This window comes from Lemur catta, chromosome 18 (genome assembly GCF_020740605.2).
Source record: "Lemur catta isolate mLemCat1 chromosome 18, mLemCat1.pri, whole genome shotgun sequence".
Lineage (NCBI taxonomy): Eukaryota > Metazoa > Chordata > Mammalia > Primates > Lemuridae > Lemur > Lemur catta.
In genome coordinates this window covers 16,466,361-16,494,069 of record NC_059145.1, presented here as the reverse complement: position 1 = coordinate 16,494,069, position 27,709 = coordinate 16,466,361, and the positions used below count along the sequence as shown (strand labels likewise).

At 36.6% G+C, this 27,709-nt stretch overlaps 1 protein-coding gene across 2 annotated transcripts in view; it reads left to right on the top strand.

Annotated features, from left to right (window-relative positions):
- CNTN6 (contactin 6) overlaps positions 1–27,709 on the top strand; it is a 278,170-nt gene that overhangs the window by 54,203 nt on the left and 196,258 nt on the right. For both annotated transcript variants that reach the window (XM_045530967.1, XM_045530968.1), the window contains exon 2: positions 2,188–2,323. In XM_045530967.1, coding sequence (XP_045386923.1) covers positions 2,269–2,323 — 55 coding nt within the window. In that variant the 5' untranslated portion in view covers positions 2,188–2,268. The remainder of the gene's footprint in view (positions 1–2,187; positions 2,324–27,709) is intronic.

Sequence of the window (27,709 nt, the reverse complement as noted above, 5' to 3'; positions counted from 1 at the left end):
GCAGGACCAAGATGAGAACAACAGCACCCACTTTCGGCCCTAGGAGACCCGGAATCCCTCACTATCTACCTAACAGGCAGAAAGGACAAGAGATTTGAGGCAAGAAGACTATTTAGAGATCCACCTTTCTTGATCTTCAAAGCTACTGCTCTAGTCAAAACCTTCATCATTCCTTTCTTACACTACAAAGGTAACCTTTAATTTCTCTGTACAAGTCTACTTATTACTCCATCCCTTCCATTTCCCACAGCAGTGAAGGATGGAAATTAGACTTTTATTCTGTCCTGCTTAAGATCCTCAATTATAATCTGCAAGTGCAACACCCATGCTCGTTAACATGGCCTGTAGGTCTTGCATGTTTCAGCCTCTTTCTCTTTCTCCTATCTTGTCTCGTGCCGCAATCTTTCTGAATCAAACTGGACCTTTTTCAGTCCAGTTTAAAAATACAAAGTCAGCCCTATCATAGGAGCTTGACACACTGTCTTCATTTTGCTTAGAACACTTGCTGGTCTCATCCCTCCTTCCTGCTAGCTTAATCTCTGCAGCTCTGCTTTCTTTACCCAATACACACTCAGTCTTTGCCTGGTGAAGAGCTATTCATATCTCAAGCCTTAGCTCAAAAACGCTACCTGAGCCTCACTGTATAGATCTCATGGATCTCACATTTAGAAAAATTATTATCATTTTTACCTCCCATAATTATTTACCTGTGTGTGTGCAAGGTTTCATTTTGTTTTGTTTTGGTTTGGTTTGGTTTGGTTTAGTTTGGTTTGGTTTGGTTTTCTTGCTGTTTTGTTAAATGTCTCTCTAACAATACAGCAATACCTCAAAGGTAGGAATGAAGGATTTAGGCTCACCACTAACACCTAAGTACCCAATGTCTTGCAGAGGATGGAACTACATAAATAAATAGATAAATAAATAAATATTTGTTGAAAAAATGATAAATGCATGAATGAAAGTAAGACATAATTTAATTAAAATGCAAGAACTTAAAAGCTTCGATTCTGTGGTGTCAAAGGGAATGAAAGCTGATATAATAAGATACAAAAAAAATTTGTGAGAGAATGTTATGGAATCAATATAGATTCAATATTCTAACCTGAATATTGTTTATTTTTCCTGTGGTTTTTATTCCTTGATTAAATTGTGAAAGTATGTACCTTAAGCTTTATAAAAAAAAGTTAAATGCGTTCAGTATTTTTTAAGTTGAAGTAGCTAGTAGCAGGAAGAAGTGAAAGATTTTTAAAATTGGAAAATATATCAGGAAGTGATAAAAATTTTGTTGTGTACTATTCCCACATTTAAAGTCCATAGACTTACAAATGGTATTTGTGATTGCAAGAAAATATATTCCCACCAAGTTAAAGTTTCCAAAGAATTCCATCAGTTGACATAAGATAGTTTTATAAAATGTAACCTAGATGAGTTTATTCTAAACTTTTATGAGTTTTTATTAGTCTCTTAATAGATTTCCCTGGCAGAGTAAAAGTCAAACTAACATTTTATCTTGACTTCATTTATCATTGCATAGCTTAAATGTCAAAATAAATTAGAGAAAATTATGATGTAACCCCTTAGGAAAAGCATGTCTCATGCCAGAAATTGATTTCTTGCAGAAATTTTGTAACACAATATTAATTTTGGTTCTAGTAACATTACGAAAGATAATGCTTCCTAATGAGTGTTTCTCAATAATATTGATAAAAACACAGAAAATCCATGAAATGTAAAACAATTGTTAATATGTATAAGATAGAAAAGTATTATATCATATTCCTACTGATTAAAAACTAAAAATACAAGCCAACAACAGAATCGTGGGAATTGGTTTAATGTTTTGTAATCTCTTTAACATGTCAAAAACAACTGAACTTAAAACTAGTGAAAATTTTAGTCCACGGGGTATACATCCAATTGAATTCCATCTCAGCCCATTAACAAACTACAGCAAACATAATAGCAAATGGCATATATACTTAAGATATAAATGGAAATTAAGAAAATATGAATTGAAATTACTGAAACTTTGCAAAACATAGGTATAGGTAAAAAGTAGCCATTTAGGTTGCTTTATTTTGGATAATATTTTAATATTAAATTAAATCAATATGTAATGATCAATATACATATTAAAATATTCATGTTTGTATGTTTGTCATTTCATAGCAATTTTATTTCTTTCAGGCTCTTGAGATACTGACCGGAAGACAGACTTTTTTTTCCTGTTGATTGTATGGGAGAAATTTTTGACCTTAGAAAGTGGAAATGAAGTTGCTATGGAAACTGATAATTCTGCTGCCACTCATAAACTCTTGTGCAGGTAAAGTGTTCTATTGTTATAAGTTTTGATTGATAAATATGTTGGCATTGTATTTCTTTCCAGAGGTGAAGCAATTTTCAAAATGAACAATACATATGTTATTTTAATGACTAAGTGACAAAATTTTGACAGTAACCTCTATGGCTAATACAGGGAGAGTTTAATCCTTAAAAATGTATTGAACTCTATTTTTAAACAGCAACTAACGATTACATTTATAAATTGTCAAATATGACATTTTATAGTAAATGAATGTAATTAAATCATTTTTATCACCAAAAAACAATGAAGAATTATTGTTTTTATTTCTTCTACAGTGAAGCCTTTAAAAAATTAAAATCAAAATACATGTTTTTCCTCACATTTAGAACTTGATAAGGCAAAAAAAAGCTGTGTTGAAATAGAAAAAAAGGTGATATAGAATGTTACATCAGAACCAGAAGTAACCTTAGCAAAAGTTTATTTCCTGAATTATTTTTAAAAAAATAGATTAGAGCATATTCTTTTATTCAACTTAAGTGTATTAATGTGTACTTATCAGTTGACTTTTGCTATGTAACAAACCACCCCAAATCTGAGTAGATCAAAATAGCAAATAACCATGTATTTAGTTGACGAGTCTATGGGTTGGCAATTTAGGATGGACTCAACTGCTTATTCTGTTGGTTTTGTCTGAGTGCGCTGTATCTGTGGTCAGCTGAGTCACCTGTGACAAGACTACTCTAGAACACTGCCAGCTGAGACAACTGGGCTGTCTTGGCTGTGATCTAAATGTCATTCTCTGAGTCTGGGCTCTTTCACATTGTGGCTGCTCAGGGTTCCAAGAGAAATCACAAGAATGCCATGTCTGTTGATGCCAAGGCTAGGAATTGCCACGATGTCATTTCTGTGGCATTCTTTTGACCACTGCACGTCACAAGACTATTCCAGAATCAAAGGACATGGAAATATACTCCATGTCTTAATAGAAGAGCTGCCAAGTTTCACTGTAAAAAGACATGGATATAATAAAGGGAATAATGGTGGCTGTCTTTGTAAATAATCAACCACAGTCTGTCAAGGTCATAGAGCTCTTAATTTCTCAATTGTCCAGCTTACTTCTCAAACTTACGTACATGAGTTGTCACAAAGCAGGGACATCAATTAGGTCTTAGGTTATCTGATTGTCAGAGAAATCCTTCTTCTGCCATACCATGCTATTGCCACCTAACTATGTGATGATAGATACTATTGAAGTTTTATACATTCATAACAAAGTAGTAATCTATTGAGAGAAACACAGGAACAAACAATAATTTACAAGGCAGAAACATAGTAATTGTAAAACACATACATTTAATAGCAATCCCAACAAATGGAGAGATACGCTAATCTTAAAAGCAATGAGAATGCTAAAATATGCAGAAATCAACCAGAAGAATCAGAAAATCATATAAATAAAGGCATTTTAACCACTAGTGAATCCAGAAGCTAGAAGTACTAGAGTTATATTTATTCAAAGTGATTACATTGTTTTGATTTGTATCACTTCTCTCTGTAACAGAAATTCAGAGTTCAATAAGAATGTCTTCTTTTTTTGTAATAGATTAAGAAAAGACAGTGCAAAGTCATCAAGGTGCCCCGAAATCATACATATGTGAATAAGGATTTTGTTCCTACCCTTAAGTTTCATCTTCCTGTCAAAATTCACCATTAACATTTTGCCCTTTAAATATGTATGTTGAATTAGCATAGGATCCCTCAAAGACCTTTTGTGTTAAATTAAAATAAATTATTATTCTCAGAACACGTACCAAATCTGAAAAAATACTCCAGCTCTTTTATTAACTTCTATTTATCCAAATTGGATGTGATTCAGCATGTCCTTTTGCTTCATTCTAAAGGGAGAAATAATCATATATCCTTGGTGCACAATTTTGTTGTGAAAGAACAGATTGGAGCTACTTTTTTTAAGCCTTAGCTATTTAAATAAGATAATCTAAGCTAAACATTGCCCCAGACGTAAAGATGCTGATAATGATATACACAAGAGAACATTGCTTTAAATCTGTTTGTTTTGTTAGAGATTTCATGGTCTGTCTCCCTACTTGAAAATAGTATTTTAATTTAGAAAATTAGATTGTCTGATGATAGAATTTTACTTCTACGCCTAGTCATAATATCTTGTTCTCCTAAAACTGACTTTTTAGTCATTCTAAAAGGCCAGCAAATCCTTCACAAATACTTGCTTTTTTCCTTCTTATTTTCACTGTTACAATCCTTTTAAAATGTTAATACTTTATCTCCCTAGGCTCTAAATTGAAACTTAAAATTTTGCCACCAACCTCTTCTCCTCCTCCCCCCACGTTTTTTAAATTAGCACTACAACTTCTTCTAGCACATTTACTACAAGCATTGGCCTCTTGAGCATTTACAATGAAACTTTTACATCCAGGCCTGAAATGTTGATTCTGGGATATTTTTGAAATTTTGAATATTCAAAAATCCTATTCCTCTATTTTAATATTTTTTAAATATTAGAAGAAAAATCAAGGCCCATTTAATTAAGAAGCACAATTGTTAATTATATACTTTTTAATTTTTCATTGATATGTAGTAAGCTAAACAATGGTCCTCGAAGATACCTAGATCCTAATACCTGGAACCTGTGAGTCCTACATAATATGGTGAAATGGATTTTGCAAGTGTAATTAAGTTAAGGATCTTGAGATGGGGAGGTTATCCTGGACTATCCATATGGGCAATTCTAAGTGTAATTATAAGAGGAAGACAGAGTTAGATTTGACACCAAACACAAGGCACTGTGACAACCAAGCAGAGATAGATTTGGAGATTCTTCACTGCTGACCTTAAAGACGAAGGAAGGGACCATGAGCCTAGGAACACAATGAATGAAGCTCTAGAAACTGGGAAAGGCAATGCAACAGATTCTCCCTTAGATCTATGGAGGTCTTGCCAATACCTTGTTTTCAGCCCTATGAAACCCATTTTGGACTTCTGACCTCCAGGACCTTAAGAAAATAAATATGTGTTGTTTTAAGCCACAACATTTGTGATAACTTTTACAGGAGTGGTAAGACACTAATGTAATATATTTCTTCCTCACCGTGCTTTAAGCATCAAGATGACAGGGACTGTATCTTCCTGGCACTTGGCAGGGATTCAGTAAATATTTGTTAAATGAATGAATGACTAAAATTTAATGTTGTTGGTCTTATTTATATTATCCCATAGTAGAATAAATTTAGTCATAAAACACTCTCTGGGGAACTATTAGTCTGGTCTATTCCTTTACTGTTGCCCTTGTGTTATGAGGTTATAGTCATAACATTTTAGAGATGAAATTTCATTAATAATAACATTTAAAAGGTTGAAACTATCCTCTATTTGAACGTAAACTGTGAGTGCAGGGATTTTCATCTGTTCTATGCTCTGCTGTTTCTACCTCACATAGTAGATGTATCCTAAATATCTGTCAAATGGTAAAAGAAAGCCGATCTAGTCAATTCAACAGATGCACATATATATTAATACCTATGACATGTCAGGTACAGAGCTAAATGTTGACCTTCAACAATAAGATGGCCTTAGTCCCTGACATCTTCAGCTTTACGGCCTAGAAAAGGAAACCAGCAAGTAAGCCAATAATCGCAACAGAGAAAGTGCAAGTTGCTATTTGAGTAATGTAGTAGGAACATGTGACATAGAAATGTCGTGTAACATGGAAACGTTGTATAAGATGGAAATGTCGTGTAACATGGAAGAGGACATCCATTTCTATTTCCTCTAATAGAAAGATTCCATTTTTATCAGGAAGCCACTCTTTGCTGACAGTCTTTGAGGTTTGAATGAAACTGGTACCGCCTCAGGGATCGGCCAGTTGGCATATTCCTTCTCCCCTCACTGGATTGATTGGTTCAGAATGTATTTTATCTGAGCAAATCCTTGGTCTTTTGCTAAAATAAAATAGCAGTGAGACATTCCTCTTGAGATGTTCTAGTTAGTGTGAAGACATACCGGGGCCCGCTGTGAGGACAGAGACTGCCTGCAAATGGAATTAACACAGAACTAGAACAATCCAAGGGAAGAAAGGTACAAGGTCTTAAACCCACTATTGAACTTTTAAGTAGTATAAGCCAATAAGGTGCCATTTTCCCTTTTTAGGCTAATTTAAATTGAGATTCTGTCCATTGTGATGAAAAGAATCTTGACTAATGGAGGTTAGAAAATTTGTTTTTGATGTAAATTACTGAAGATGCTGAAGTTAGGTTAGAAGTAGGACTCCACTGAGATAGAACCCTAATCACTACTATCACTACTGGGAATGAGGAACAGAGCAAAGAAAGGAATAAAGAGAGGCACAATTTTTCCTGGAAGGAAAAAAAAAAAGGATCAAGAGGTTTAATAAAGACTGAAATAGTTTATTTTTAGCCCCAAGTTACTGAACCACCTACACATCTTTTTTTTTTTGACTTTTAAAAAAAAATTTATTGATACATAATAATTGTACATATTCATGGAGTACATGTTACATCTTGATACAAGCACACAGCATACAATGATCAAATCAGGGTAACTGGGACATGATTCACCTGAAACATTCATCTTTGCTTTATGTTGGGAGCATTTGAAAACTTCTAGCTATTCTGAAATACAATAAACTATTGTCAACTATAGTTGTTCCATTGTACCACTGAACATCAGAACTTTTTCCTTCTATTTAACAGAATTACCGCTTCACCAAGACCTCTTCATTACCCCTTCCCACCACTCTTACCAATCTCTAGTAGCCACCATTCTATTCACTAGTTCCTTGAGATCAATTTTATTTTAGGTTCCATATATGAGTGTGAAAGTTAAATATTTGTCTTTCTGTGCCTCGTTTATTTCACTTAAAACAATGTCCTCCAGGTCTATCCATATTTCTGCAAATGACAAAATTTCCCTCTTTTTCATGGCTAAATAATATTCCATTATGTACATATACCACATGTTTTTTACATGTCTTAAGGTAGAAAAAATATCTATGTTCATGGGATAATTTAGGGAACCAAATTAATAAATGGAGAAAAACTTTTAACTGTAAGTCTAATTTTTTTCTTTGTATACCATGCACACATAGTTTTCATGAAGAAATATTTTATTTTTAAATAAATACTAAACAATGTGAGTGGGACAAATCTGTAATGGTAAAATCTATATAGGATCAGATTCTGTTGATGTTAGAGTGTCCTATGTGTAAGAAACTCAAGATTTACAGATGTGATTAACTATTAAATTTTCCAATGGTGAAAAAAAATCTCAGAATGTACCAGATGTTTCTATTTCTTCAAATCTTTTATCTTACTATGTTGTTATGTAAAATTTGAAAAATGTTAAGTATATATAAAAATTCAAGTTCAAGTTCTTTAAAAATTGATAGCTTTTTTTTAAAATGCTAAACACTTGATCAGAGAGTAAAAGTGATAATCATCAAAATCATGTCCTACATCTGTTATGAGTTATCCAGGGTGAGAGATAGCATCATGTTAAACCCAGAGACTAACAGACACTCAGTAGTCTTTAAAGTTGGTGTCAGTGAAGGACAAGAGCTGATATTACAGATGAACAAAATAAGTAGCAGCACACATTCCTAGTCATAAGCAATGTGATTTCCCTGACATTCAGTATTCTTACTACTTTAAGAATTTCTAGCTAATATATTATCTTTTAACTTTGTTATTTTAACAAAGCACTATAATTTAAATAATAGTTTAAAAAGATCCACTTGGTTCATAAATATAAGTGGTTTACCTGCCATTTGTATTTGCTATGGGTTGAGCACTTTTATCCATATCTCATAAAATTATGGACTGGACACTTAATTTGGTTAGTCCTGAAGAAGTACTGCTTATGAGACTTGCTTTTGTCAGGAAGACAAAATAATCCAAGGAAGTAAACATGAAGCTAGTCACATGTATTGGTACAGTAGAATCAAAGCCCTCCATTAAGCGTTCTAATTATCATAATATGCCATCAGGGCCTAAGAGCTCGTTTCTTCTACAGTCTTAATTATTTCTGAGGCTTAAGCTGACACTAGAAATTATAATAAGTCTGTCCTGCCACGGTTTTCATGTAATATCCATTGACAAATGTGGTTATATTATTTTGAAACCTTCTCCCAAGGTAATTGATTCTTAACACTTGAAAGAAATTGTTTTTAGGGTTGATACCAATAAAAGAAAAAAAATTCTATTTTGTTAGCATTTTTACATAGTTTACTATTTTATAATATAAAGGAATATTATGAAAGCAAATCTAGAAAGGAATTTACCTTCTTATAAATACTCACAATCAAATACCTGTGATAAGGGGACACTGGAAAGTAGTTATGATTGCTTGAATTTTACTCTGTTTCATACATAGCCTTTTATTGAATTGAGAGCCAGAGCAAATGAACTACCTAAGAGAGAAAGCCAGAAAAATGGAAATATTCACTGTGACCAAGATTTCTTCAAAGAAAACAATGTATCACACAGCAAATCCATGAAAATTGGCAAGTGTAATAAACCTGCTTTGCTCAAGGATCCCAGAAGCACATAATAGATATTCCTTTGGGTCAGAGTGTGATGAATATTGAGTACATCACAACCCACACTCTGCCTACGGTCTTGTTCAGATTTATTGTTAGCATAATAGCACCTTTAGGAATGGAACACCAGGCTATATTTTTAAGCCAAGTGACATCTTTGCAATTTCTAATAGAAATGGCCCAATTTAGAAATGCTAAAAACACCATTTTTATGTAATGCCTACTGATAAAGGTGGTTATATGATTATCAAACCTTCTTCCAAAGTAATTGATTGTTAAACCCTAAATGAAATTGTTTATTAGGACTGATAACAATGTAGAAAAAAAAATTCTGTTTTGTCAGCATTGGAAGGAAATGAATGGTGTGCAGACTGGCATTCTATAGGAAATGAAGGACCTTAGTAGAAGGGAATGGGAGAAATAGTGTTTTCCCCATAAAGTCTTTGAAAGACAGGGTCTTGTTTTCTACAGAGGTGATAACACCAGCTAATGTTTCCATTTTAAGCTATGCCACAACTTGAATATAACATGGGAGATTGGTAAGAGTTTCTCCCCACGTACTTAAAATTTTCTAGAGGGTTAAAATCAAACTCCTTACCATGCCATCAAGTCACTAAACAATCTGACTTCTGCCTACCTCTTTCATCTCAACGTGTACTGAACTCCTCTTTGCTCACTACACAGGAGGCATATTTTTTTTTCCTTACGCTTCCAGAAATACCAAAGTTGTTTCCTGCTCAGGGCCTTTGCACTTGCCGTTCAGTTGTCTGGAACACTCTCCAAATCTTTCTATGACTTGCTCTTTCCATCACACCTATCTCAGATCAGTCACCTCCCTAGAATGACCTTCCCTTAAGACCTTGTCTTTGTAGGCAGCATCTCATCCTACCTAGTCCTAGTCACTCTCATCCACCTCTTTTACTGTATTCCATGAACTAGTCACTATCTGAAATTAACCTGTTATCCTTTTGTTTACTAGTCCATTTTCTGTCTAAGCATAAGTGGAATATAAACTCCATCAGTCATATATGTGGTGCATCTCTTGTGCCTAGTACAATGTCTGGCACATAGTAAGCACTCAGTAAATACTTTAAAATAAATGAATAAATGATTGACCTCTCAAATTAAGCCCCTGAGACTACTTAGGGGTAAACTAGTATTTTCAAACACTTTTTAGTAATTTTACTTAAAATCCACATTTAGGCATAAATGTTTTACTCACAGTACATCATTTGGTCTTAGATAGGCATTTTTTTACTTTAAAAAAATATTGTCTATATGGAAAGCACAAAGCTATTCCTAATTTTTGAAGTTAACTAATATAATTTGCTTAGAAACACTTGACCTAGGCAAGTATAACTTTAGTTTTGATCTGTTCAGGAAGCAGCACATTTAACAGAGCCAATGCTATGTTGGGTAGCAGATACCCATTGACATTGTGTCACAAATAATCTACGTATTTAAAATTAATGGGCTGTATTTTATCTCAGGATGTATTTGTTTATTCCTTTCCAGCTCTGGTGTTACCTGTCAAGTTAATCTGCTATTACCTTTCCCCAAGATATTTGTAGTAGCCTCCTAGGGATTCTTCCTATTTCGAGGCATTCTCTACATCCTTTCCAAGACATAGTTTATTGATACAGACTCCTCTGCAGAGAAAACTTCATAAAGCACAGCTGATTTTTTCATTACTCTATGTCAAGACCTTCACAGATCCCATTTCTTATAAAGTTCAAACTGTCTAATCAAGCATTCAAATTCAATTTCCTTCAACAAATATTGGAAGTTCTCCAATTAATTTAATTCAACCTTTGTCATGAGCCATGCCTTCCCTTATGCTCTTTATATATCCTTCATTCAAGTCAGACTGTGCTGCTAGTAAGATCTCTGCACGTTTTTCATTCCCAAGCCTCTCCTCATACTAGTGTCTTTCTCTTCATTGTCCTTCTTCAGATCCATTTCCTTCTATTAAAGTCAAATCCAAGCATTCAGAGACAAATTCAAATGCTATGTTGACTCTAACTAATCCTCCCAGTCTGCAGTCCCCAACCCCAGGGCCCTGAACCAATACTGGTCTGTGGCCTGTTAAGAACCAGGCCGCAGAGCTCCGCCTCCCCAATCCCTTTCCCTCCCCAATCCTTTAATCTGTATTTACAGCCACTCCCCATTGCTCATATCACTGCCTGAGCTCTGCCTCCCACCCTACATCCATCCCTGGAAAAATTGTCTTCCATGAAACCTGTCCCTGGTGCCAAAAAGTTTGGGGACCACTGCAGTGACAAATAATTCCTCTTTCTCCTTAAACTCCGATTCTATGAAGAAGAATTTTGTCATTTCCACAGTCTTTGTTTAAACCAGGTCAATTTTTTCAAATATATACTCATTTTGAGAAATATATGGTATTTAATCTTGTTGAAAATAAATTTATAATCATGGAATGCTCACTCCTAAAGGGAAAATAAAGACTAACCTTTAATATTTGATTAGTTATGTCTTATTCCTAGTGTTTTATCATTTACAAAGCATTGTATGCATAGTGTTTCACCTGAGCTTGATTGTGGGCAAAGGAAGGATTATTATCTCCCTTCTATAGCTACAGAAACCGAAATTCAGAGAAGGTACATGACTTATCAAAGATCACAGGACTACAGGATGGCAAAGTTTACGAGAAGAATTCAATACATGGATGAGAACTTTTTTGAGTTCAAGACAGTGCCCCTTGACTTGGACTCAAACTTAAGTAACAGTTCATTTTTTAAAGTTGGGATCCAGAGTTTTTAGAGATTAGCTTCTGTGAAGAGCATAATATGATTTAAATAGATACCCTCCAAAATTTTATGATCATAAAATGAAGAGAAAAAATTATGAACATAGAAACCCAATATAGCTATATATATATCATGCACATTATCAACCATAAAAGAATAAAATTTAAAAGTATTAAACAAAAATAAACAGATACAAAATTTCTGACATTTTCTGTCTTCACCATCAACAGACCATCTTGTATACCCTCTAGGTACAAACTGCCCCACTTTGGAGACCACGTATCTTAAAGACAAGAAAAGATGTATCCTACGTGGCATTGACAAGGAATCAGAAAACAATCTGCATTTTCAGGCAATTCTCAATTCATCAGAATAAAAGGGGAACTTGGGTAGAAATGCAGTCACAGATGCAAAATCATGATTAAAGCAAAAGTAGGTAAAATTGGAAAAAATATATTTAATGTATCTCATTTCATTAAAATAGTATGCAAACCATAAGAACATATTTGCAATTCTACAGACATCATTTACAATTGTAGATTTATGTATCAATTTTCAATAGCTATGTAACCAACTACCCCCAAATTTAGTGCTTTAAAACAACCGTGCATTATTGTTGATGATTCTGTGGGGTTTCTGAATATTTTCCTAACTTGTTGTTCTTTGTCTCTCTCCTGTGACTTCACTGAGTTGGAATCACAGAGAAATAGGAGGATGAAGAGGGAGGTAAGGGGAAAGTCACCCAGGGCCTTGCAAGTCATGCTAAGGAGCTGGATTTGGTTCAAAATTCCTCCTATTTGTAGTAGTTGCCACCTTTTCTACAGGGGATATGTTCTAAGGCACTCAGTGGATGCCTAACACTATGGATGTTCCCAAATCCTGTATATACTATATGTTTTCTCAATCTGATAACAAAGCCGGCTACTAAGTGATTAAGGGTGAGTGGCATACACAGTGTGGATATGCTGGACAAAGGGGTAATTCACTTCTGGGTTAGACAGAGCAGGATGGAGCAGGAGGAAGTGGGATGCCCCGAGACTTCATCATGCTACTCAGAATGGAATGCAATTTAAAACTTATGAATTGTTTTTTCCTGGAATTTTCCATTTAATATATTTGGACCACAATTGACTGCAGTAACTGAAACTGCAGAAATCAAAACCACAGAAAATGAAACTGTGGATAAGGGGGGACTGCTGTATGTGAATTTTTATGGAAGATATATTGTCATTTGTCTTATTTTTTATTTTTTAAATAAATACCTCAATATATTTTTAAATAGTATAAATTTACCTACCAACTAATCTACATGAAAATAATCTGCTTCTAAAACTTAACTTCACATTGGAATCACCTGAGGACATTTTAAAACACTGATGTCAGAATTCCAGTCTCAGAAATTCAAATTTAATTCATTTATGTTCAACTTAGTCATTCAGATTTTTTTAACTTTTATTGAAATCCAGAATACCTCTATAACATGTATAAATCATAAGTGTCTGTTCAATGAATTTTGATAGATTGAACCCACCCATGTAACCAGCACCCAATCCAAGTTGCAGACCATGGCTGGATCTCAGAAGCCCTCTCCAATCACAGCTGAGGCACAAAAGGGTGACCACTATCTGACTTCTAATGACACAGATTATTTTTGCAAGATATGTAAATAAATAAAGTCATACAATACGTACTCTTTCCTATCTGGCTTCTTGAGTTCAGCATTAGGTTTGAAAATTCATCCAAGTTGTGTAGAATCATAGTTTGCTTATTCTCATTGCTGTATAGTATGTTATTGTATTAATCATTCACATTTTATCTTTCCATTCTACTCTTAGGGGTTGTTAAATGCTCAGTAAACGATTCTAATGTGCAGACACTGAGGTTGAGCACCACTGATGTCGTGAAGTTTACCTAGAAAACCCAAATTAAAGTGAGATTCTGTTAGGCCTCCATAGAATTTGTGGTAGTGTTCTCAGACTTACGTACTTCCCATTTTTAATCCATCTCCATTTGAAAATCACTGACATATCTAACCAGGGGTTTGATGAAACTGGCTTGTAGCAGCTCATGAGAGAGTTATTTTCAGGAATTTTGTAAGCAAGTTGTTTAAACACAGCCATTATTAAAAGTTAAATTATATAAACTAACAATTAAAATAATTATTAAAAGGGTAATACATTTTCAAAACTCATTATTTCCAACTTATATTTGTATACTTTACTGATATTTATGGTTTTAAGGTTATTTATAGCTATTATATTTTTATGGTGGAAATACTATCTCATAGAGAACTACTATACATTTTTCCCCAAATCCTCATGCAGCAGTGTCATGTTGCTAGCTTGAAATCAGCCATGGGGAGTATCTACACCTCAGAAATTGTCAAATGTTACAAATCAGGGCTTCGTTTCATGCTGATGCTGGAAGAGTTTTTAATAATGAATATAATTTGTATGAGGGTGAGAAATAGTTTTAAGATTTTATCACATATCAGATACACTGACAATGAATTTTTACTGGGAATAGAGTTAGTACATTCGGATGCAACTCCAACTGCCAAGTCATGGTTGAATTGCAACCAAAGATTGGCTAAGGATAACTGTTTTCAGTAAAACTTAGCAAAAGCCTTCTGTGAGAATCAATTGGCTTTGTGGAATTTATAATAAAAGGTTTTGTATATTTTGTGTAAGGTTTTGTATAATTGTGTGCTACACATCCATTGTATTAGTAAAATTGATAATAAACATGTATACATATATACACACATGTATACCCATATAAACATATATACATGCACACAAATATATGTATAGACTTTTTTTTTCCAGAGAGGTGGTTGTTAAGGAACTACTAGCATGCTCCTGGGTATATATGTATGTATGTGTGTGTGTCCTATATGTGTATATGTGTATCACTAGGTGATAGTGTAATTGTTTTTGTCTCTTTTAGCATTAATTTAGATTTTGATATTTCATTTACCCTACAGGATTAGCACTAAATTAAGGAACAAAGATAACAGATTTTGACTCTGTTAAAAAAAAAATTATCAATCTGAAGATGTACCTATTAGGTTAGCAGGAAAACAGATGAGGAGTTTCTTACCTTTCTCATAATTAAAAAATCAAACTTGCATTTCCTCAAGCTTGCAGCTAGCAACAGGTGCTGCCTACTCACTTTGCCAGAAGCTCACAATAAAACAGATTTGGTACATACAGAACTAAAAACAACATTTGAGTAAAGAACAAAACCCTACCAATGTTCTTTCTGACCAGCTCTATAATCGGTTTTCAACATTAAGCAGGAATAAATGATGATTTTTTTATGTCAAAAAGGGAAGAATATTTGTTTTGTTTTTTGTTTTGCTTTTCCTGTATTTGCATACATGAGAATCTGAGAAAGCACTTATAATCAAAGAATACAAAATGCTACATTCATGGTTGGAGATTGACACAGCCACAATGATACCGCTCAAAAGGGAGATAGGTGCAAACCCCCCTCCTCTTCATAGGTGTCTTATTCAGAATCACCAGTAATTGGGTGAATTACTGAGGGAAGAATGCTTTCTGGGAGCAAATTATTGAGATCAACTCTGTGTGACTGCAGCATCACTTAATAATTGGCAATTGTGTTTTCCCCTTTGCACTCTTTAGGTAGCATTGCTACACTGAATCTGAGGCCATGGCTGTACTTTGAGATATCGAAGTTCATGGCCATCCATTTATTTTGCTTACCCAGAGTCTTCATCTCTCCTTTAACAGAAGTTGCCAATTTGTCAGATGATTTGTTGTTGTGTGAAGCTGGATCTTGCTTTTCTTCTGAGAACACATTTCCAGAGTCCCAAGCACGTGAGGATAGATGACACAGATGGACTTGGAGAACTGGCTCCAGAAACATCATCTTCTACTCAACTGCCAGCTTTCCTGTTTACCATCTAGCTGGACATTCTGCCCTTTCGCATCTGCCCATTGCTTATATTTTAAAATCCAAATTCACTCCAAATGAGAACATAGGAACAGAAAAGAAAAAAAGCTAAAGAGAAGTCAGATCATGGAAAATAATCTGTGCCTGCAGACTGACACTGCAGCCTCTTGTTTCCTAATTGTCCCTGAAGACAATGGGGATTGTAGTATTGTACCAGAAACGATCATGTACAAGGATCCTATACGACAATCCTTTCCAGTTCTGATGCTCAATGCTTTTCAAGATGAAAGTGTTATACAATTTTACATATTTTTATTAGTTCTAATGAAAGAATATATGAGGACAACACAGCTTCTTTTAGCTAAAAGACACTTTGCAACTCTTCTATGAATTTATTTCTGCATCTTATGTAAGTCCCTTGGGTAATTATGAATTACTCTGTGCTATTTCATCAAACATTTTCTGATTGTTATTTTGAAATTATTATCTAGTGCAACACTGATGGAGTGTAACCACAAATAGGTAACGCTTGTTAAACTCTAGTGTTGTCTTTAAAAGCCACTCTTCTATAGTTAAGGCTGTACCATATCCTCGTGTTCCAGCCCTCAAAGCTCATTGATTAGTCTACCTGTCTGTCAATGCGGTCAATCATTTAATTCAGTGAGATGCTCAGACACTCCAAACAAACTATTAATGTGGAGAGACAGTCCGAAACATATGTTTAGCTGCTGATGCAGTAAGAAGGTAAACACTTAGCCAATCTATAATCAATTGATTCTTCTCAATTTACACTACTGCTTTTTTTTTTCCAGTGGAAAAGTGATTGAAACAAAAAGAATCACTGGCCTGACAACCTTGGCATAGCTAGAACTGTGTTTTCCAAAATTTCCCTTCCCTCTACAGTTCTGCAGTATAGACAACCAAAAGGGAAATTTGTGGGAGCTCCAGAGTGTTGAAATGTCATTACCCTGTGCAAGATGTATGTAAGTCTGTCTGGCGAGAGAGAGACTCAGATAATCTTGTCCTCGGTTCTCTTCTTCATATCCAGCTTTGTCCCAGCCTCTGGTACCAACAGTAACCGCAGGCCCACCGCAGCTTTAGAGGCAACAGTCCACATACACTTCCCACTCACAAGCCACTTTGGCAGCTAGATGTTCCGGCTTCCCAGAGTTCCTTGAACAATGTGGCATGTCCACCTACTCCAGTGCCCAAGAGGGCTTGTTGCTGACTGTGATCCTTCACCACTCACTTTTGTACCTGCTTCTTCTCTTCTCTTGCTATTATATAAGTTCTTCTTCCTAAAACAAATATGTTCCATATTATTCACAGTGGTTTTGCTTTCCTGATTGAACCTTGACTAATACCTATACAGCTCAAATTTGTCATACATCATAGGGGAACAATATCTACATCACTATACTTTGGTTTCTCCTGTGATATCTGGTGAACAGTGAGGTTCTCGAATGACTAGATTTTCCGTGTAAAGTGTGATTACTATACTGAATAACTCCTTGGCAAATATTAGTGGAACCCTAGTAGTCCTATGAAACATGCCACAGATTTTTTTTTTTTTATCTCTTCTTATGTTTTGTGAATCCCACTGTCTCCCTGTGCCATTAAGTTCCTACTTCCTGCCCTAACCTCTTTGGAAGCTTACATCATCCCCCAAAGCCAGCTTTAGCCTAAGTGGCCCCAGTGCCATGCTTTAACTGGGGAGCACATAAATTCACACACACAAACTAAGGACTGAGTGTACTTCAAGTCACTGCACCTCTGGATGTACTTACTGTGGTTCAGCTGCTATTGTTAGTGCTTTAAGCCAAAGAAAGGAAAATGCAAGCAAGTGTAGGAGGGTACGTGGCTGTCATAAGGTAACAGGGATATTTTTTAGTAGCAGCACATATAGTACCTTTTAGATTATAGGGTATTTTCACACCCCATCTCATTTACTGCTCATGATTTCTCTTGACGTTATCAAAAAGGCAGAGGGGCTTGGCTACATGCTTGTCCCTGGTTATTTGTGTGGCTTATAAGAACTGGGCACAAATCAGGTGCTCCTACTCTAGTGTTTGGTCCACGGAAATATGCTGGCACTTTAATGAGATGAGGCCATTGGCTCTTCCCATTTGCATTCTTATTTCTCATTCTCTTCACCTCTCACCTCAGCTGATGCAGGAGACCCTGTAATTGTCTTGTCTTTGTTGTCAACCCCACCCTTCTTCTCATTGCACCAACAGGAAATCGTAGTGGTTTCATGTTCCTCATTTTGAAAATGAGTTGCAATAAATAGTCCGTCTGCTCCCATCAAACCCCTCAAGTGCTGTCCCTTTGCTGCAGAACCAAGTAGATTCTTCTTAACCCCGTAGTGAAGCCTCATCAAGACCCCAAATGAACCTTCCAAACTTTTTGCCTACTTTTCTTCCCTAAAGACACTTTGTGCCAGCCAAACTGAGTACACACCCCACATACACTAACTTCTGCAGGGTTATACTATTAATAACTAATAATATCTATAACAGCATTGAGCATTTACTAGGTTCCACGGATCTGCTAGTTCTCTACCTGTACTACCCAGGCAATACCATATGAGGTGTGCATTATTATTATTCCATTTTGTAGATGAGGAAATCAAAGCTGGAGAGGTTAAATAACTTGCTCAAGATAACTCGGCAAGTAAGAAAACAGAAGCCTCATTTTGGCATAGAATAAATTTTAAAATGACACTCAAACTCTGTGCCACTGCCTTTCCCGTGCACACCCCCTTCTCAGAGTGCCCTTTCCCTCAGAACACACATCTTGATTCTTCCTTCTTTTCAAGGGCCAGTTCTAAACTAGTAAGTCTTCCATAATCTCTATCCTCACCACTGACCCACAGGAGGTCTGTCTCCTTTGAATTCTTACAATATCTCTGGGAAGACACATGAGGAAGAAGAGGAATAACTTCTCATTAGTTGGGTAACATTTGGTGCTCTTCTCCCAGTGTGTAGCTAGGATCCTGACACAGCGTGGCACCAACTCATCCAGACGACAGATGCTTTTGGGAATTCAAGCACAGCACTTATCTATCAGTAAAGCCAGAGGTTTATTACACTGACAAAGGGCACAGGCTCTGCAGTTAAAAACACCTGGATTCATACCTGGCTCCCTGCTACTTGTGTGACAGGGCAAGTCCCTGAAGCCCTCTCTGCCTTACATGCTGCATGACACAGGATAAGCACTTAATTCACAATAGTTATTGTCAGGGATAGGACTTTTTCTGCATCAGTTGTAAGTTTTTTATATTAGAGATCTTGATGGGAAAGTCTTGTCTCTCTTGTTACTCAGAGACCTTAAAACTTGACCAGGTGGATCATGTCTTCTTTACCTTGTTACTCTCCAAAGCACCTAATACGGATTTGGTAAATATCTTTTGTTTAGCTAGTATGTATCAAAATTATAAAGTGCCATGGGAGTCGTAATAATAATTACAAACAGCTGTATAATGTTTCTTATATGCCTTGCATTCTCTAATCTTCGAAATGACTTTGTGTGTGTGTGTGTGTGTGTGTGTGTGTGTATATATATACACATATATATGTATATATATATGAACATTATCCTCACCACAAATCCCTGAGGCAAGCAAATCACACCGGTCCCATTTTATGCCTGGGGCAAATGAGGCACAGGTAAGAAACTTGCTCAAGGTACAGAGTGAGTTAGTGGTGGGACTGGGATTTGAATGCAGGCTGTCCAGCTCCAGAATCTATACTCCTAGCCTTTAGATTCAACAGCTGCCCTGCAGAGCGAAGGAGCACTAACATCTAACACATATTGAGCATTCATATGTGCTTTAAAATCATTCTATGAAATAGGGTCTCAAAATAATCTGATGACTGTATTAGTCCGTTTTATGCAGCAATAGAGGAATGCCTGAGGCTGGGTAATTTATGAAGAAAAGAGGTTTATGTGGCTCACGGTTCTGCAGACTGTACAAGAAGCATCACACCAGCATCTGCTTCTAGTGAGGGCTTCAGAGAGTTTCCAGTTAAGGTGGAAGGAGGAGGAGGAGCAGGGGTGTCACATGCGGAGAGGAGGAGCAAGAGAGGGAGAAGAGGGTGCCAGGCTCTTTTCAACAACCAGCTGTCACATGAACTAACAAAGCAAGGACTCACTTGTTATCATGGGGAGGGCACCGAGTCACTCCCGAGGAATCTATCCCTATGACCCAGTCACCTCGCACCAGGCCCCACACTCAATAGTGGGAATCAATTTCAAAGTGAGATTTGGAGAGCCCAAACATCTAAACCGTATCAATGACACTGAAAGTGTTATTAACCTCATGTTTGGGGTTGGGCACCCCCAGAAGCAGACCCTCAGAAAACAGTTTGAGTGAAAGTAATTTATTTGAAAGAGAGTCCTGCAAAGCCCCAGGAGGAGTTAAGTGAGACCAGGTGAGAAAGGGCAGGGTTTGTTAATGAGCAGAACACTTCTGGAAGTGTCTGGGACTCCGTACGGAGTGGGGTCCAACACACCTCAGAGTATTTTCAGACTATAACCGAGGACCCAGGAAGCTGCCATACCTGCCCTTTACTGCCCTTTTATCATCGGCATCAACATCTAGAAGTTTCCACTTATTCCAAGCACTGGCTAAGCACAAGAGAACCCCCAAGACACACGGTCACAAATATGCTCAATAGGAAGTTATCACAGGAATGGTGAATCTTGAGGGGCTAGGGGTGAGAAAATATTTTATACCTTATTTTATTGATGCAAAATCTGGGGTATAAATCAGTTCAGCCACCTGCCCAATGTCACACAGGTGACACAAGAGTAAGTAGGAGTGCTGAAATCTGAACCCAAGTACACATATATTCTTCCTGCATTTTGCAGGATAGAAAAATGCTAGGCTTAGTGGAGTCAACAGGGAGCAAAAATAAGGCATGTCCTAGAAGCTTCTGGTCTAATGGGAGAGACACAAAGACATAGGTTAAAAATTTGAAAGAAATATAAGTTTTTAAAACTGTTTGAAATCAATCAAACTAGATTGCTGACACAGAAAATGACTAGGGTGGAGGTGAGCAGACAGGGAGGTTAAGGAGGCGTATTCCTGGCAAAGGGAAACCAAATTCCCACACCTGTGGAGATGGAAAAGGCCAGAATGACTGGGATGCAGTGAGTGGCAGAGGAAGAACAGTATGAAATGAGAAGGAAGAGAGGAAAGAGCCAGAATGTACTGGTCTCAGAGGCCCCCATCACGCATTAGGATTTAATTCTAAAAGCAACAAGAATTTATCAAAGAGGGTGCAATCAGCAGAGGATTTGTTCTTCTATTTAGCCTAAGAGGCCTCCAGATTAAATGCTCTTTTAGAAATGTAGACAGTTCTGGCCAGGCGCGGTGGCTCACGCCTATAATCCCAGCACTTTGGGAGGCCGAGGCGGGTGGATCGCTCGAGGTCAGGAATTTGAGACCAGCCTGAGCAAGAGCGAGACCCCATCTCTACTAAAAATAGAAAGAAATTAGCTGGCCAACTAAAAATATATATAGAAAAAATTAGCCAGGCATGGTGGTGCATGCCTGTAGTCCCAGCTACTGGGGAGGCTGAGGCAGTAGGATTGCTTGAGCCCAGGTGTTTGAAGTTGCTGTGAGCTAGGCTGATGCCACGGCACTCACTCTAGCCCAGGCAACAGAGCGAGACTCTGTCTCCAAAAAAAAAAAAAAATGTAGACAGTTCTAAATACTGAAAAAGGAGACGTACTCCAAATGGGACACCTCGAACCCAGTGAAGGCCGCCGTCCAGTGTGTGGGGGGGATGCCCCGCATTCAGCTGCCTTCCTTCCCCTCTGCCTTCCCTTTTCTGATTCTATCCACGTTCTACTTTAATCCTTGATGCTTGAGATGATCCAGGGTTTGACTGCATATTTAGCTCTTCTGGGATACTGCAGACGATGATGAGAATTATTCATCTTTCTTTAGCATAGACCATATTTAACAAGAGGCTAAAATGTAAATATAAAGGGATTTTATGGTCAAGTTTCAGAGCTGAATTGGAAAAGTAATACTGAGTAGTACAATTCAGTGTAATTCATTTACTCTTTTTTACTTTTCTAAATTTTCTAAATGGATTTATACTATTTTTAAAATAAAAATGGATAAACTTTTAAATGTTTGCGCTACTTATATAGGCAGTCTAAGAAGCCAAGACATGTTTCTCATTAAGTAGATAACGGACTGAAACTTTCCGCCTTATTAGATAAACTTTAGTCATCCTGAATTTCCAAATACCACCAAGAACTCCGACTTTGATAAATAATCAGATACTTATATCCTTTGTGTATTTCTTTCCAATTATCAAGTGACATTTGTGGCCCAGATTATGTTCATCTTAAGTTTTATTAGAAAAAGAGTATTTTTTTTAATATTCTTATTCACTGATACTGTTCAGAGTTCTTTAATTATATTATCTCAAATAATCATTAAAAAATTATGAGGTGGAAAGGGCAAATGTTATTCTCTCCATTATATAGACCAAACAAAGAGTAAAGAAAGCTAAAGACTCACACAGTTAGTAGCAGAACTGGCTTAAACCCAGAGTGTCTGTTTAAATAACAAAACTCCTTGGGAATGAAACACTGAACTTCTAGAGCCCTTTGATTTAAAAAAAAATTTGATACCCCGGGAAGATAGAGGTTGAGATCTTAGCATAGATAAGAATAACCAAAGTGAAACTTAAAACATTCGTAGAAACCTCAAATATATTTCTTTTTTGTATTGCTTGCATTACCTACATCTTAGCACAGGGGACACGAGCTATCAAATTAAGAGTGTCAAAAACAGAAAGAAATGTTACTGATCCCATTTGCTCCCCATTTCTTTTCTCCTTCTCTTGTTCCTCCTCATGTACACTACGGTGTACTTAACATTTAACAACATGGGCTTTGGAGAAGGACATACGTGAGTTCCAATTCCCCTTCTTCCCTCTACATAGTTAGGTTACCCCCACAAGTTACATACCTCGCTAATCCTCTGTCTCTTTATAATAGGGATGCTACTCATTTCATAGTGAGTTTTACATATTCCTATTTATTTGTACAGGCATGCGGGAGTGCAAAATGCTTAGATGGTGCTCAATAAATGCTAGCTAGCAGTGGTCGTGATAAGAGTAGTGCCAACAGTTGTATTAATTAGTAACAGCTGAATTAGCAGCAGTGGCCAATACCAATGACAACTAAATTATGTTCATAACTCTAAGGAACAGATCTTAATACTGGGAAATTTACTATGTCTTTCTTTGATTCTTGGACTTTGAATAGCTACTTCTTAAAGCTGTGAGTCAAATATTCGCTATTAAAATGGACAGGGTGTCATGCTCCATCTTAGTTATCATTAAGTAAACAACTGGGTTAATTTGACCGTAGAGCAAAACCTAAATTTTTAAATAAAGGAAGACTATAGGTTCCAGAAAGAGATGGGAAAAACTGCGAAAATGTAGCTAGAATAACCCACAGTTTAACTTCAAAATTTAAACTGCTACAGAATCAATTCATCTCCTATCCATAAACCAGGGTTTTACAATTTCAGCACCAATATTGAGCTGAAAATTAATCATATTTTGAACCACATAATTCTTTGCTGTGTGGGACTGTTTTGTGCACTGCCGAATGTTGAGCAGCACCTTTGCCTGTACCCATAAATGCCAGGAATACCCCACCCTCCATTTTTTGACAATCAAAAAATTACTCCAGACTCCAAAAGTCCACTGTTAGAGCGAAAGAGCTCCCACTTGAGAACTGTTGCTGTGTACCCTTCCCTTAAGAACTCTCCTAGTTCTAAGGAGCCATTAGTTACACTTTGCCATCCAATAAAGCCTCAGCCTTCGATTTTGTACCGTCCGAACCCATTGGAGCTGTTGGTTCCCTGGGTAACTCCCTGCCCTCTCTCAGCGGACCGTCTTCCCATGGAGGGTGACAGAGGTTGACAGCTGCTTCAGGACTATCTCCCATCAAACTTTCTCCCTTCAAGCCCACTGGGAAGAGTAACTACTTGAACTTCCTACTTCTCTCTCTCCCAATTCTGTACCTACTTTCTCAGAGGTGCTTAAAAAAATGTCTTTCGCTTTTTGGAAACCTAGTTCACTCTTTTTGTCAGTTTCTGAAGGTCTCCAAAAACAGCAGGATTATATTGCCCTCTGCAGATGCTACTGGTTATTAAAAGAAAATAAAAATCGAAACAGACTTTCAACATAAAAGCAGTATATTAGGAGGAAGGAAGATAAGAGAGAAGGGAACTCACAATGATTAAGCACCTACCGTGTGTCAGCCTCTGGACTAAGTAGCCTGATATTACCTCACTTAATGCATAGTGTAAAACTTTAAGGTGAATAAACTGAGACCAAGAAAGATTACATTTCCAACATTATACTGTAAATAAATGGCTATTCCAGATTGTTCTGCTCGACTCAACATCCTGTGCCCACTTTAATATAATATTTCCTAACAGCATTCAGGAATTCTTGTGAAAAGTTAGGGACAGCATGCAATAACCATGTATGTGCATGTGTGTGTGTGTGTGTGTGTGTGTGTGTGTGTGTGTGTGTGTCACAACTTAATCCAGTTTGAGAATGTCAATTATCTCTGTAAAATCATGAATGAGCTGTATCTCGGCAGACTGCATATTCTTAAAAGGGCAGTCAGGTTTCTGATAAGTAACTCATATATGGGAGCAAAGACAAGGTTCTATCTATAGACCTGACATGAGGCAAGCTGTCTCTTTTTAAAAATGATTTAGAGGCAGCTGGCCTCTAGTCTGCTAGTCTGTTAGTGTCTAGCTTGGCTATTCATCATCAGAGGCAGGAATCTCTGCCCATTTTCACAGAAGGCACGTGTCTTCCTACTGGAAGATCTTTCTCCAGGAGTGGATGGGTTCAGGCCAAGGTCTCTGCTCGAAAAATAGAGACAGAACTCAGCACTATTTATATCACGCTAGAACTGACTCAGTGCCTTTGCCTGTTTAACGTGCTTGTCTTCCTGTTTGGAGATGTTCTTTCCCTCCTGGCTTTTCTGCCATCTGTGACATCTCTCCAGCCAAACCTTAAGGAGAGGATGTTTTTAAGGATCACTTTATTTGTTTCTTCCTAGAAGAGTTTAACATGGTCACCATAGTTCTAGGTGGTGATTGTATGCAGTACACTTCTTTCTTCTTTGCTGGGGCATTATATCAGGACAGTTCTGCTCATTACTCTGCCTCATGTCTGGCTTCTTCATTTGTAAATCTATCTCTTATGCTAGATGCCCTTATGTCACCTGGCAGTTTGCACAGACTTTACTGTAAATGTTCCAGCAAAAATAGCTGCCTTTATTAAGTTTTAAAGCATGTGCTCTATATCATGAAAAGTGCTTTACATGAATTCATTTAATCCTCAGATAAGAGTCTAAAGGACAAAAAATATTATAATCTTCATTTTAAACAGAGGCAACTACTTGAGAGATGTTAACAGCTAATTTCATACAGCTGGTATGTGACAGAGTTGGGATTTGAACTCAGATCTGTCCAATTTCAAAGCCTAAAGTTGTCCTACTTTATCATACTGCCTTCCTGTGAGCTTCTGTTGGGATTACCTTTTATTGCCTGACCTGCAATATTATTATCATCTTCCTTGTGTTTGGTACTTGACAAAATGAATGCACTCTTAGAATCTTTAATGACACAGAAATTGGATTATGAACAAATAATCTCTGAAATTGCCTGTTTCCTGATATTTTCCTTGTGGAAAAAAGTCAAATGATAGACTAGACTAGAATTCTGATCTCAGATAGGCTACTACTTGTTCCCTGACACCAAACTAATCATGTATCTTTCTAGACGTCCATTTCTTTATTTGTAAACTGATGGGGTTGGAATTATGAATTCTTAATTCCTTTCTATCGCCAACATTCTATGATTTTCTGATGCAGAGGGTATTTCTGCCTCACAAAGGGCTTATAAAATACACTGGAGAAAACACCAGTAATAGAAATTTCTACATCTACTGCTACTTAACTTTGTGCTCATTCAAATATCTTCATAGTGCCTCTCTCTAGAGACTCCAAGCACTTACTTAATTTAATATAGCCCTTTGTAAAATGGGTCTTCTCTGCAAATCTCAGCTTGAGGCATTTCCTTGGTATCCACACAATACATTTGCTTTTACAGAGGCTTTATTTTTTCCCCCTAAGAATTTCCTGTTCATTTAGCTATAGCCAGAGGTAAAGCTAACAAATTTGTACATCTTGTCAGAGGCACTCAATTTATTAAATGTCTTTTAATTGGCATGGGAGCTCGTAAAATGCCCTCTGAGAGACAATGCAAAGACTTATTTCATTAAATACAAAGGTATAGAGGAGATATTTTCCTATGGAATCTGTTCTTATACAGTAGAATGGACTCTACTCCACACTGAAATTATTTAGCAGCATCTCATGGAGCTTTCCAGGTTCTTATCACAAGTGTTCTCCTGTCAGGTGTTCTGTCATAAACTTGAACCTATAGATTGAACAAAGCAAATCAAAACCTCTCAATCCTTCCCTTTCCCTTTCTCTTTCTCACTCTTTTTAAATTCAACATTATAATTGTAGCAGAAAGTATAATTAGAAACTATTAGTGTGCAGTCCACACTAATCTCATAAAATCTCAATCATCCATCCAACAGTTAGTCAACGTGTCTTCTACTGTTCACTTCTATATCCCCAGTGCTTAAGTCAGTGACTGACACATAGGACGAACCCAGTGAAAAATACTAAATTAACATGCCAAGCATCAGGCTCCAGGTAAAGTACTAAGCATAACTGACATTGGCCCAATCCTTACGAAGCTTATAGTCCACCAATTGTTTATTCTCACACACACCCCTGTGATTAGTTCATTTCAAAAGACACATATCTTTAAGAGCATAGAACAGGAAAATCTTGGTCTAAGGAGTTCAAAGAACACTTCTTTGAGGAATTGACTTTCTAACTAAAATGTGAATAAAAATTGACCATTGAGTAGATACAGGAGAAAGGGCATTTAAGATATAGGCAAAAATAAACAAAAATACAAACAAAGAAAACCAGGTGGGAGAAAACACAGGTTATTCAAGGCTAACAGAAAGATAGTGCAGATGGCAAACAAAAGAACAGCATGGAGAGTCAGGGACCAAACCACATAGGACTTTATGGGTCTTTTTGCAAATTACTAAGGATATTTCACTTTGTCCTAAACAACATAAAGTCATTAAGGCTTTCTAGGTAGAAGAGAGAAGTAGAATAGGAGAGAGGAACAACAAAGACATCATTGGATTTTTATATTGAACAGACTATATTGACTACTCTTTGGTGAATATATGGCAAGAATGGAAAGAATGTGAGTTAATAGGCAGTCATGGCAATTAAGGCCAAAATATCAGTTTGATGTAGGGGTATGGCTATAGCAATAGAACTATTTGAATAGCTTTAGGATGTGAGTGAGGGGTCAAAATTTGGACTTGACATTATATTTTATATACAGGTGAGAGGAAGGAAGATATCAAGGAGGACTTCCAGGTTCATTGGTGGTGGCAATCGGTTCATTGGTGGTGGCATTTTCTGAAATAAGGAAGACAGTCAGATCTGGGGTTAGATCGTGAGTTCCTTATTCTACATTGATTTGAGATGGCTTTGACTTTATCATTCCTGTAGGAATACTGGGTATACAAAAGTGGATATCTGTGGAGCAAAGAAAGGAGAATGAGTTGCAGCCATGATGAATTTGGGAATCATCATGCCATAGATATAAATAAATTATAATAGAAATGGAAGAGAGAAGAGGCCCCAGATCAAACATGAGGCATCTTGATTTAAGCTGGTTAGTTGAAGAGAATGACTGGTAGAGAATGATTTAGCATGTAAAAGCTTTGCAGGCATATCGGCTACAAAGATTTGAAGCGAGAAAGAGAGGGTGGAATTATTAAAAGCAAAGAAAAATTGTGTTTTGGGGGAGAGAACAGTCTATAACCATTGAGTAGTCAAGTAAATGAAGAAGTAAAAAATATCTATCTATAGGTATGATGACAAGTATGTCACTTGTAACCTTATCTGAGCTATATTTGTTTATTTAAGAGATAAATAAAGTTGAATTTAGTGAATGGAAAG